A 12,115-nucleotide genomic window follows, 5' to 3' on the forward strand; every position below is an offset into this window, starting at 1 on the left:
CGGCGCTTGCAATCTTACCAGCTGTCAGCCATCGATTGCGAGAATTTTTTTCCTATTTTGCAAGCAGCATTTATCGTAATTAAAAATAATTTTCACCTTCCGCACGAAATTACAGTATTGCTAACAAGTTTCGTGCAAATCTGATTGGGAATGGATAGTAACATTCGTTACAATATGGTACGTTATGAATGTTGCGGGACACCGTAAATCATCTTTTAAGGACACATCACTCGCTCCTTGTGATGCTTTGTGCTTCATTCTCGTTTGACGAACATCTTTACGTTTTTGCCTAATGCATACAAAAAAAAAAGAAAATATCTAAAAATATCATCACAGAATTTAAGTACACGCGTTGACTAAGTAAAAAATGCACACATTCCTCTCCGTTGCTTATCACTTGTTTTACTATAGTAAAATGAAAATTTCTATGCCTACACTGTCATAAAGTTCGTTTCTATAGACGAGTAACTGATTACGATCTTATTTCTATGAATCAAATTAAAAACTAAAGAGAACGAATAGAACATAAAGGTGCGTTGGAATAATTTTACAATTGACGTCTTTTATTTAGTATTCTCTTTTGCGGATACTTTTATGAGAAAGAGAGAAAAAAGTGAAAGTAATATTTCATTGCTTTGTATATAGACATTAAGCTTCAATTTTTTCTGGACTATTATGACACGATATTTTAGCCATCCCAAACAAATGATGATACAAGTGGTGAAACATCTCTAAATAACGAAGTACCTTCACTGACTGTGACACTGCCTGCCATACAAGGAGGTATGCTTGGTCATTCCAACAACGCATCTGTGGCCCAGGCTACTGTTACAACTAGAATGGTAATATATCTATTCAATGTATAATATTACAATATAAAATGAACTTTAAATAACATAATATTATATGACATAATGTAATAGGGCGAGGGTGAAGAAATACCACCACCTAAACCAGATTTTTCAGCCCCACCTCCTTATGAGGTAGCTACAAAACTACCTAGCTATGAAGAAGTACAACGTGAAAAAACATTACAAGGAGAACCTCATCCTCAAATACATATGGTAATTTCATAGATCTTATAATAAATTTTTTCATTTCTTTTTAATCATTTAATCATCTTTACATGTATTTCTTACAGCCTGGTAGTATCAGACCACAACAACAACCACTGACAATTCTTGCTATAGACACAGAGGCTGCAGAAGGAGATCCAGAAAGCGGATTACTTGGCACTGATTTTATGTTTTTTACAGCATTCTTGGGTAAAATACATTTCCTTCTTTTCTTTTGGATTATTTTTATTCTTAGTAAAAATAATATATTTATTATCTTAATTTTTGTTATAGTTGCTTTCTTATTCAACTGGATTGGATTTCTTCTATTGATGTGCTTCTGTCATACAATTGCTTCTCGTTATGGAGCATTATCTGGTTTTGGCCTTTCATTGACGAAATGGACATTGATTGTTAAACATTCTACTGATCTTGCTTCGCGAGAGAACTCATGGCTGTGGTGGTTGATAATGGCATTTGGTTAGTACAATTTATGATCTCTGCATTAAATGATTATATGCTAATGGATTTTTACATTATAGGTATTCTAATTTGTGTACGCGCTATCATCCAGTATTTGAATATTAAACGTGGATGGAGACTACTTTCTGGTAGTGCGCAGGAACGCTTATTGTTTTTCTATTAAGTTTTTAAACATGCACTTTTACCCATCTTGGCTTTAGAAAAAAAGCAGCATTTCTATTTGGGGTTGTATTTGTATAATATATAATCGACACCCATTAAAATCAATACTTTATATAGCTCTTATATTAATCAATCGTAATAAACTAGTACAGAAAAATTTTCAAAATAATTTGCCAAGTACACTTCTTAGCAGGAATAATAAATAAGTGTAATAAGGCAAATTAATAAAGCAAGGAAGTCAAAGAAAAATTAGTTTGCGCACACTACCCATTGTTATAAAGTAGAAAAAAATCTGTACATTTTTATTGTTCAAGTAGCACATACAATGCTTCAAAAGACAAATTATTTGTGCATTGTTTTGTGCAATATTGTCCAAGATATCAATAGATATATGATGTGTGCTATAAATAAAAGTATTTCTCATAAGTATGATATTATGAGTGAAAGAATTGTTTAAAGGCCCAAATGTATGAGGATTGCTTAGAAAGGAATATTGAAAAAATAAAAAATATTATTAAGTACAGAGGGAAAAACTTTTGATAGTGATATTGTGTAATACACACTAGCACTAGATAGCTTATAGATATTTAACTATATATGATTCTTATAACATCCTAATAAACAATTGCTTGTTTATATATATATATACATGTTATTATAATTTATATATATATAGACAGAATTCCTGCTGAATTCATATGTATAGGTTAATGATATCAATATTATACACCAATATATTAAAAATTATTATTATTATACATAACATTATGCATTATTCGTCATTTTCTCAACAATTTTATTAATATTTTTTCATTATAGATAGAAAGAAAGGAGAAAAAAGGATAACCAGAAAAAATAAGAAAAAAACGTCATATCCTTATTTTAAATCCTCTTCCTAAACAAATTTATCCTTTTGGAAAAAATTAATTTACATTTTTTAGAAACATTAAAAATTAATATAATATATTTTATTTTGAATTTACACTTTTTAGAAACATTAAAAATTAATATAATGTATTTTATTTTAAATATATTTCTTCGCAGTTACATGACTTGACATTTTTAGTTTTTACGAAAAGATATATAAAGTATTGTTATTGTACAATTCAAACATCCACAATTCGGAAGGTCTCATGGTGTAATGGTTAGCATTCTGGACTCTGAATCCAGCGATCCGAGTTCAAATCTCGGTGGGACCTGCCCGCTGCCTCTTTCCTTTCTTTCTTTTTTTTTTTGTGATTTATTATTCAAATTATAATACGTAATTCTTATTATTATTTATTATATACGTTATTATGTATTTAACTTGTAATATAATATTAAAAATCGATGAATTAAAACTCATGCATGCATTATCCTATATTTTACATTGTATGTTAGAACTTATTCCTTTTATTGAGTTTGTACGATGATGTTGCCATCTGTCCTACTAAAGAAAAAGTAATAATAATTCAATGTAATGTTCATCGACAAAGTGGATCATTGACTTCGTCCATGATTCAGCAGACTTAAGAGAAATTATTAAAGTGCAATTAACTTTGAATTCTAATTGAATTGCAAATTCAACAGTAAACTGTTTACCATAGATAATTCAATTCCATAGAATGTTAAATCTATCTTATAACTTGTCTATGACATTAGTTTATATTGGTTGATTCTTACGATGTAATATCGTTATCAATGTTATGGAAGTTGTAAGAAATTGCATATGATAAGTTTTATTATAAACTTTGTTAATTTGCGAATTTGTTAAATGAAACATGAAACGTCCTTTGGAGGATCAAATGGATGTGTTCGAAAAGAATCCATTAGTGTTTCTAGATGTTGCGATTGGAACAGAAAAAGGTACTTGGGAATAGAAATTAAATAATTTCGGCACAAGGAAGATTGTTTCATTCTATGGCGCGCGATTAACAATTATTTGAGTGTCTTTCATAAAGTCGTTCTCGTACGTTTAATGCTTGGTAAATATTTATGCCTTTTCACGATTGTAACATTAGTGTTACTTATATATTGGTGATTTCATACTGATTTAGTGGGAAGGATTGTGATAGAACTATTTAAGGATGTTACACCACGAACGGCGGAAAATTTTCGAGCTTTGTGTACGGGAGAAAAGGGAAATGGTACTAATAATAAGAAATTACATTACAAAGGATCCATATTTCATAAAGGTATGTAGTATCAATTTTTAAATCACATATCCTTCTATGTATTAACTTTTTTAATTTGATTTCAGTGATACCTCAGTTTATGATTCAAGGAGGAGATATTATTAATTTTGATGGAACTGGCGGTGAAAGTATATATGGTCCACATTTTGAGGATGAATCTTTTCAAATTTCACATTCGCAAGGAGGATTATTGAGCATGGTAAATGAAGGTCATCCTGATAGCAACAGTTCTCAGTTCATCATCACTACTGTTCCTTGCATACATTTAGATAATACTAATGTAGTTTTTGGCAAAGTTATAAAAGGTATGGGAATAGTAACAGAAATTAATAACGTACCAGTTGTCAAGGATCTGCCTGTTGAGGTAATGCTCTTATTCTATAACTATTCATATACTATTTTATCTTTGTTATCACTACGTATTATTATTGTCATCATCAGAAAATTTGTATAATTAATTGTGGAGAATTGAAAAGAGGAGAAAATTGGAACTTGGAGGAAAATGATGGTTCAGAAGATATATATACCCCATGGCCAGAAGACTGGGATTATGCATTGTATACTGATAGACTAACCGTAAGTATTTATTCGATATAAATGTAATTGGTGTCATTTTTTCATCCTTTATTTAATTTTATATAAAGTTATCAAGCTCTGGTAATTACCAAAATTTGTAGTACAAGTATGTCTCAGAGGTTATTAAAAAAATAAAAGATTCGGGAAACAGTTATTTTTCAATGAAGAATTATGTAGATGCAGGCAGAAAGTATAAAAAAGCATTGCGTTATTATGAATGGATGATAAGATTGAGTGATATGCCTGACACTTTAGGTGATTCTGCAACAGGTCTTAAAGTAACAACAATATTAAATCTAGCTGCTGTACAATTGAAAAAAAAAGATTATCGCAGTACAGTTAAATTATGTAATGAGGTAGGTTCCCTGATATAAAAGTTATTTATATTCTATATTTAATCTTAATATAACATTTAGGTGTTGGAAATAGATCCATCGAATGGTAAGGCATTTTTTCGAAGAGGACAAGCATACATGGGTCTAAATGAATACGAAGCTGGTTTGGCAGACTTAAAACATTCACTTGCAGAATGTCCCAACAATAAAGACATTTTAAAAGAAATTGAAAAAGTAAAGAAGGTGATGAATTCCTATTTAGCAGTAGAAAAAGCCACCTGTCAAAGAATGTTCAAAAACTAACATAGTAATTTTAATAATATATTGTGTCAGGATAATAGGATTTATAATAGTAATGAATACAAACATGACAATTATGGTATGTGTCTGAAGTACAAATTAGTATAAAAAGATAAATTCGCATTACATAGTTTTTTCAACTATAAGAAACATAAATGTTATCGCATTAAAAAATTTGCATATTGTTGAATTACTTGTAATCATAAATATAATAATAAATAGTCTGTAAGAAATAAGTGCTGTATACATACACAACTTCTACGATTCAGTAGACTGTAGGTGCTTTGTATAATTACAAAGTAAATAAAATATTTGGGGTGTAAAATAAATACAAATTTTTATGTTTATAAATTCATATACTTTCTTGATCTTTGATTATTCATTTCTGTCTGTTCAAGTTAATGCTGAATATTAAAACTTTAGATTATATTTGTATAGTGAACTAATACCATGCAACTCAAAACATAGAAAAGCAAGTGAATAGTTCTAACAAGGCACACACTGCTTTGCATTAATACTACTTGTAATATTTATGACAATGTATGTGTTTTTTTATTTTTATTTTTAATATATTTTTTTTTTATTTTTAATATATCGTAGTAAAAACATAAATAAAATATAAACTAAAGAAAATAAAAAATATTTCACTGAAGATGTTCTTAACATTTTATCACTTTATATATATCCAAATCCATGTACATACTTTTTTCGTCTATTAATGATACATCGTAAATTAATATATTATATCATATTGAATAAATACAGTAAATTATAAATGGTCATACTAAGAAAATTCTCAAAACATATAAAAATGAGATTCGTGAAGTATTAAAACTAATTTATATCCACTCCTTCTGAGTATATATTTTTTTTAAAGCAGTGCTTGCTTGTTATATTTATGTGCTTACAATCACCATGTTAAAAGTGTACAGATATGCAAAAACGTATTAATGCTAGATTATTAAAATCAAAATATAATTCTATTGCTTGATATAATATCGGTTGTTAATTTTCAATATAACATGCATACCTACATAACAATTCTATAATTAATTAATAATACGCTTAAATATGTGAACTATATATTCTATTGACTAGAGAAAAAAGTCTTATGTCTCTATTTAACTGACAATCCATTCATTTCGTTCATGATAATAATACTAAATTCTCATCATTGGAATCAATAATATTAAATAAATATTAAATAATTAATAAGTAGTAATTATAAATTTGTTAAATCTAATTTTCTAGTTTGGAAAATGTTTATGTGAATAAAATTCTATCTTCATATACACAGTAGCTACTTATTCCTGAAAATTGACAAAAGGCATTAGCCATCAATATGTCAAATGTGCAGAATTGCTCTTCCTGTACATACAATCAGATTTTTTATTACATTTTTTAAAAGAAAAGAGGTTCTTAATACTGAGTGCTAGGAATGCTTATTTTGTACATTAATAAAATGTCCTGTACTTAAATACATGGACGGAAAACTTCCATAATTGCTTTATAAGTGCAATTAAACTTTTAGATCAATGATAATTGCTTATAAGTATATATTTTTAGTTTTCCTTTAACCATGTTATTATATCATTGGACGTGTGGCAGCTTTTTAATTCCTGATCGGTATTTCATTATTTTTTAAAAATGGTAAAAAAAGCGCTGCTACTGAACATACATCGATTTACTACTACGCATATCATATGTCACTATGGCTATGATTAGGAGCTTTTCCTCTCAATTATTTACAATATTCAATTTTGTTTTCGTATTTATCAATCATTCTGCACACAGAGCAATGTTTTCAAAAAATTAATTTCACTTTTTGTAACTTATTATCGAGACATACAATTATAAGAGATTCTCTATAGGATTCACCACATTTAATCAGCATTTAATCCTTCTTTTTGAAATTCGTTGGTATTATTTTGTTTCTCCATATCTGCGTTTGGAACAGAATTTTCAGTTTCAATAAGATTATGTAATTCCTTGCACAGTGTTTCTTCACAGACCTCACCACCGATCTCAGTATTATCAATTATTCCTTCATATTCATTTGTTATTTTACTATCTACCACATCTCTAAATTCGGGCTCTATGATTTCTTCACAACTCTTGAACATATCCGGATGTTCATTGGAATTGAGAAGTTCTTGATTTTCATTAGAATTTAAAATATCTGTGTTCACCTCATCATCAGTTGTATCGGTCGATTGTGATACTTTTTTAAGAACACTATCTACTAAATTGGATGCAAAGCTTTTATTTTCATTTCCCTCGTGTATTGTTTGATGTATTGGCAAAGATTGTGGTCTGTTAGGTCTAGCATAAGGAAATGTATTTTCTTCACCAGCAGGTGTATGAACAGCTGAAATTTCTGTTTGAGTTGCAACTCCATTGTCAACAAGTATTGATTTTGGTTGCATACTTGACATACACCGTCTTATTTCCGACATTGAATCTTGTAATTGTTGTACCTGTACACAAATAACCGAATTATTTTTTGTTGTGTCATATGAATTATTGGTATAATATTAACTCACCTGAGTATGTAATAAATTGCACGTTTGCGCTAGATTTGTTACAACATCTGCATTTGGCTGTACAGTAGTTTCACTTTCATTACTCGTATTTTCACGACTACCTCCAGGTTGTAAGCTGACAACCTTCTTCCATAATGCGTTAATAGCTTGCATTTGTAGCAATTGCAGTTTATGTTCACTTTCCAATGCAGTTCTTGTTGCTTCCATATCAGTAGATAATTTTCTAGAATGGCAATGATATATTCATCGATGTAATAAATTGTTATTTAATATAGAAACAAATAATAACTTACTGAATATATTTATTTGTTCTCATCATTTCAATAGTCTTTAGTATAGTAGTTGCTTTTTTATTAAGATTCCTAGTATGATAGCCTCTCCACATTCTTTGAATACAAATTGCTGCTTTCTCTGTACGATCTTGATCTTTATTACTATCCTCTTGTCGTCTTTGTATTGCTCTACTTCTAATGCTATCCAGTTTTGCTTGACATACTTCGCTATCTTCGTCACTGCTAAGTGCTACATTATCTCCATCTCCATCTTTTCCCCTTTTTATTAAGCTAGACTTATTTCTGTCACATGCACTTTTAGGTCTTTGTATATTTCTTCCTAAATAGGGCGAACTTTTGGTATTACGTTTTGCAGGTAATGTTTTGCTCTGTACATAATTGTTAATTTTCACACTGTGAGGACACTTTCCATTAGTATTTGTAATAACAGGTTTGGCAATGTTTGGTTTTCCAACAGAGCAATTTGTTGCTGAATTACTCTTCACAAGTGCATTTGCTTTCAAAGCACCAAGATTCGTTTTTGCCATAGGATTTACTGTGTTTATTATAGGAATTGCCTTTGCATCTCCATCTGTAGAAGCTTTTGCAGGAATAGTTACTTGGCATGGTGAATTTAATTTACTTGGTGGAGTTTTAGGTAAAACTTTCGATAATCCAGAAGGCGGCCGAAAATCTGGACTCATTAGAGATTCTGGAACTGGCACTAGTTTTGTAGCAGCTTGTAGAGGACTTGATGTTTCTATAAATAAAAATTCCTTTTTACACAATTCTAGCTTGAGCAAATCAAAAATGTTATATTTTATTTTTAGTTTTACCTTCCATATCTTCTAATCCAGAATTATTTGCTGTTTTATTATTCAAAGTATTACAAAGCATATTTGGATCTAAACTTTGCGTCATCAATGATTCATGATCATTATTAAATAAAGTATGACAGGAAGAAACCATAGTATCTGTATGGCAACTGGAAACCATTCTATCTGGTGACCTCATTCTTATAGAATTTCTTGATGAATCTAATAAAATGTAACAACGTTAGGAATGTTTAGTATGAGCTATAAATATAATAATACATTCGGATAATATACTGCTAGCAATTGCTAGCAAAAGCGTGCAAATGAAACCATCATCAGTAATTTAAGTTAATGTACTAAAATGAAACAATGTAGATGAAACGTTGAACTATATAAAATATTGATCTTTATATTGTTAAATGCACCTAGATAGCTTATAACATTGTTCTTGCTTTCATTCACCAAATTCATTTGCTCTATAAGCCTAAAAAAGCAACTGCTTAATAAGTACTATGCTTGAAAGATACAGATGTGTGTAGGATGAAAAAATGAAAAGTGATTTAATATTAAATATTTTTTCAAATTTAATAGATAATATTGAATTATTATATAGACAGTAAATGTAATGGTCATTTTGTGGTAAATTTTTTCTTGAAGTTATATTAAATTTGTGACTGGTATTTGAATCTATCTATCTCCGAGTATTTTAAATATATTTGTAAATACTAAGTATTTTTAATCTATTATTTAAATTCCTACACACATGTACCACGTAACCATAGATATATATATAAATATATATATTAAAATCTGCTCTTTGACTCAGGGTACCTTTGCAAGGTGAATGGCAGACACAGTATTTTGCCTCATAAAATTTTGGTGATTGTAAGCATTTATCTTCATAGTATGTCAACATTGGTGTAACTAGAGAAAACAGATTATGACTAGGATGTACGTACATATTATTGCTATTGCTGCATCTTACTATAATAAATTAAAAATGGTAGAGCAAATCCTAGTAATTTTTACTAACAAAAAATGTGAATTTTGCATATAATATTATATAAATAATAAGATGATGTTAAACTCACTAGGCCTTCTTGGAGAACTTGTCCTGTTATGATTAAGTCTACGTCTAGCAGCAGGAGAAGGAGTTACTCCGACGCTACTTAAGCTATGTACACTTCCTGTGTCACTCTGCTGACTGAGTTGCTGCTGGTGGTGTTGTGCTTTACTCAAAATTAGCCTAAGTTTCCTGTCAGTTTCATTCTCTAAAGATTCCCCTGAAAGGGGACAGACAGATGCTAAATATTGAGCAAGAAGTGCATGCTCACCAACACGGAATTGTCTGCCTCTTCCTTGAGAATATAGCCATTCTGCTTTTAAACTATGTAAAGATTAATTCCATTAAGTTATCAATCATTTTATTTAATATTTGTACTTTATTTTATCAGCTAATGTGAAATGCATGTACTTCTATGTATACCTACCTTTCTATAGGATCCACTGCATAACCATCAATCGACTTGAGACTCATACACCAATTGATAACAAATGGACGATAATCAAATCCACTATAAACTATGTGTTAAGAAGAATATGCTATTGCCTTAATACTAAAAGCAGTATTTATGTTTCATTTGCATCTAGCAGTCTCAGATAATATATCATAATAAATTTTATGAAAATTCTAAGAATTATAAGTAATATCAAGAAATAGGGTGTTTAATTGCATACAAATATATTTAATTCATACTAAGTGTTGGTTAGTACATAAGCAAGAATTATGCTACTATCGAAAGGATACATACTATTACCTGTTATACTAACACATGGATTGTTAGCAATTGAAAAATTGATCAAATTCTTTAAATTAGCTAAATGAGACATTTCATTCAAATCAGTAATGCTGTTATTTGCTAATGTAAATGTTTCTAATGAGGTGGGTAAGTAGCGTTCACACTGCCGTAACGTGATTATGCGATTATTATGCAAGAAAAGTTCCTAAAACATAACGGATATGATAAGAACAAAAAAATAAAAGTACATGCAAACGACTATGATTAAAAAAAGATTAAGACATCAAGTATTTAAATTTTATACCTTAAGATTACGTAAATATGAAATATCAGAAATGTGGCTGATACTATTTTCAGATAAGTCTAGATGTTCCAACTTAGTATTTGAATGTAAATGTTCAATGGACTGAAACCGTTTCATTAACATTACCATATGATTTATAAGACATATATTTATTCAACATAAAGTTACTTACCTTTATATTATTACCTGCTAAACACAGTGTTTGTAAGTTTATCATATCTTTTATTCCCTCTATTGTTAATATACCATTATTAGCTAAATTAAGGGTTACAAGATTATGTAATTTTGATACACCATACATTCGTAATAATTGGTTTCTTACTATTGAAAGCTGAAATTTATTAATTTATTTTATTATGTTTCATATTAGATATTAAATCAAGACAAATTCACATTTATTATACCAAATAACCAAATAACAAAGCTTATAGCGAGAAGGATATTAACATAATTAAATTTAATATTATTATAATGTTATTATATAATGTATAATGTTACTGTATAATGTATTTGATGTTATTATGACAGTTTGTTAATACAATAACAAATACCTTGTTAATTCTGTGATATGAATCAAGATTATCAAGACGTTGAAGCTCATTGTCATCTAAGATTAATGTACTGATTTCAGCATCAGATGGGCATCGAGCAAGCTTTTTAAGACCTTGACCGCTTAAATCGAGCGTATCGCATACCAAAGACTCTAAAGGTAAAATATTACTTTTATTAAACGTTATTAAAACATAAAAGAAAAATGTGAAATGTCAAAAACACTTGGAACACGAGCATGAAAAAATTAGGTTTCTTGCATGCCAGAAATCAATTGAAAACTTCTACATTTGTAAAAAAATAAAATCTAACAACACTAATGACAACATTTCTAACTCCAAATGGTGTTTACAAAATAACATAGACATCAATTTTTACTAAACACTAACCCGTTGAAGCCATGATGAATACAATAATTCATAGACGCTATAAAGATGTCCTCACGATCACTGTCCACTCAAGATATAATATAACTATAACTTTAAAAATTTATAATTTTTAGTTGATTCAATTATCAAAATTATATGAATTACTAAGTTCATATAATTTTGATAAATGAATACTATAAAGCATACGTTCATAAAGAGAAAATTAATTCGTGAAAAATAAGAAGTTCACAGTTCCTATCGCTTGTATAGGATTATATGGGATAATTTGAATATTTCATAATATAATTAACATATATGGTCAATAATACATATTTTTTACTCTGTTTACGATAACTTTGCATTATTGATTTTTAAATTAT

General features: G+C 29.0%; 4 protein-coding genes and 1 non-coding gene across 11 annotated transcripts in view; 3 read left to right on the plus strand and 2 right to left on the minus strand.

Annotated features, from left to right (window-relative positions):
* The window catches only part of LOC127063671 (cytokine-like nuclear factor N-PAC), a 31,020-nt gene extending 30,853 nt beyond the window's left edge, over positions 1-167 (minus strand). For both annotated transcript variants that reach the window (XM_050993687.1, XM_050993686.1), the window contains exon 1: positions 19-167. The gene's annotated coding sequence lies outside the window, so the exon portion shown is untranslated. The remainder of the gene's footprint in view (positions 1-18) is intronic.
* LOC127063673 (NEDD4 family-interacting protein 1-like) lies at positions 28-2,463 on the plus strand. 3 transcript variants are annotated; one of them, XM_050993692.1, is made up of 6 exons: positions 28-177; positions 693-842; positions 924-1,064; positions 1,142-1,265; positions 1,350-1,535; positions 1,598-2,463. In XM_050993692.1, exons 1-6 carry the CDS (start codon positions 151-153, stop codon positions 1,699-1,701), a joined length of 732 nt encoding a protein of 243 aa, XP_050849649.1. In that variant the 5' UTR covers positions 28-150; the 3' UTR covers positions 1,702-2,463. The 3 variants fall into 3 exon arrangements, with proteins under 3 accessions (XP_050849649.1, XP_050849651.1, XP_050849650.1); XM_050993694.1 differs by lacking the exon at positions 28-177 and adding an exon at positions 384-531; XM_050993693.1 differs by lacking the exon at positions 28-177 and adding an exon at positions 493-619.
* Positions 2,464-2,827: 364 nt separating this feature from the next.
* Trnaq-cug (transfer RNA glutamine (anticodon CUG)) lies at positions 2,828-2,899 on the plus strand. Its single transcript has one exon. It is a non-coding gene; the product is annotated as a tRNA-Gln (tRNA).
* A 253-nt stretch (positions 2,900-3,152) lies between these two features.
* LOC127063672 (uncharacterized) lies at positions 3,153-5,421 on the plus strand. 3 transcript variants are annotated; one of them, XM_050993690.1, is made up of 6 exons: positions 3,154-3,664; positions 3,737-3,874; positions 3,940-4,238; positions 4,316-4,450; positions 4,552-4,806; positions 4,867-5,421. In XM_050993690.1, the coding sequence occupies exons 1-6, from the start codon at positions 3,658-3,660 to the stop codon at positions 5,086-5,088; spliced, it is 1,056 nt and encodes a 351-aa protein (XP_050849647.1). In that variant the 5' UTR covers positions 3,154-3,657; the 3' UTR covers positions 5,089-5,421. The 3 variants fall into 3 exon arrangements, with proteins under 3 accessions (XP_050849648.1, XP_050849647.1, XP_050849645.1); XM_050993688.1 differs by having other exon boundaries at positions 3,154-3,545; XM_050993691.1 differs by lacking the exon at positions 4,552-4,806 and having other exon boundaries at positions 3,153-3,545.
* Positions 5,422-5,567: 146 nt separating this feature from the next.
* LOC127063666 (centrosomal protein of 97 kDa) lies at positions 5,568-11,857 on the minus strand. 2 transcript variants are annotated; one of them, XM_050993674.1, is made up of 12 exons: positions 11,757-11,857; positions 11,370-11,521; positions 10,991-11,149; positions 10,819-10,920; positions 10,523-10,719; positions 10,206-10,289; positions 9,807-10,102; positions 9,547-9,639; positions 8,737-8,937; positions 7,922-8,660; positions 7,629-7,851; positions 5,568-7,562 (listed from the first exon to the last, which is right to left on the minus strand). In XM_050993674.1, exons 1-12 carry the CDS (start codon positions 11,767-11,769, stop codon positions 6,969-6,971), a joined length of 2,853 nt encoding a protein of 950 aa, XP_050849631.1. In that variant the 5' UTR covers positions 11,770-11,857; the 3' UTR covers positions 5,568-6,968. The 2 variants fall into 2 exon arrangements, with proteins under 2 accessions (XP_050849631.1, XP_050849632.1); XM_050993675.1 differs by lacking the exon at positions 9,547-9,639 and having other exon boundaries at positions 11,757-11,856.
* Between the last annotated feature and the right edge of the window lie 258 nt (positions 11,858-12,115).

This window comes from Vespula vulgaris, chromosome 5 (assembly GCF_905475345.1).
Source record: "Vespula vulgaris chromosome 5, iyVesVulg1.1, whole genome shotgun sequence".
Lineage (NCBI taxonomy): Eukaryota > Metazoa > Arthropoda > Insecta > Hymenoptera > Vespidae > Vespula > Vespula vulgaris.

What these genes read in the sequence shown, in the direction of transcription:
- LOC127063673 (XM_050993692.1), top strand. Translation starts at nt 151, where the DNA reads ATGGATAGTAACATTCGTTACAATATG. An exon ending in CTCATCCTCAAATACATATG is followed by an intron (nt 1,065 to 1,141) that starts GTAATTTCATAG and finishes TATTTCTTACAG; the next exon opens with CCTGGTAGTATCAGACCACA. An exon ending in GTTTTTTACAGCATTCTTGG is followed by an intron (nt 1,266 to 1,349) that starts GTAAAATACATT and finishes TTTTTGTTATAG; the next exon opens with TTGCTTTCTTATTCAACTGG.
- LOC127063672 (XM_050993688.1), top strand. Translation starts at nt 3,461, where the DNA reads ATGAAACGTCCTTTGGAGGATCAAATGGATGTGTTCGAAAAGAATCCA. An exon ending in TGCGATTGGAACAGAAAAAG is followed by an intron (nt 3,546 to 3,736) that starts GTACTTGGGAAT and finishes ATACTGATTTAG; the next exon opens with TGGGAAGGATTGTGATAGAA. An exon ending in TCAAGGATCTGCCTGTTGAG is followed by an intron (nt 4,239 to 4,315) that starts GTAATGCTCTTA and finishes TGTCATCATCAG; the next exon opens with AAAATTTGTATAATTAATTG.
- LOC127063666 (XM_050993674.1), bottom strand. An exon ending in CATATCACAGAATTAACAAG is followed by an intron (nt 11,150 to 11,369) that starts GTATTTGTTATT and finishes AATAAATTTCAG; the next exon opens with CTTTCAATAGTAAGAAACCA. An exon ending in CATATTTACGTAATCTTAAG is followed by an intron (nt 10,720 to 10,818) that starts GTATAAAATTTA and finishes GTTATGTTTTAG; the next exon opens with GAACTTTTCTTGCATAATAA.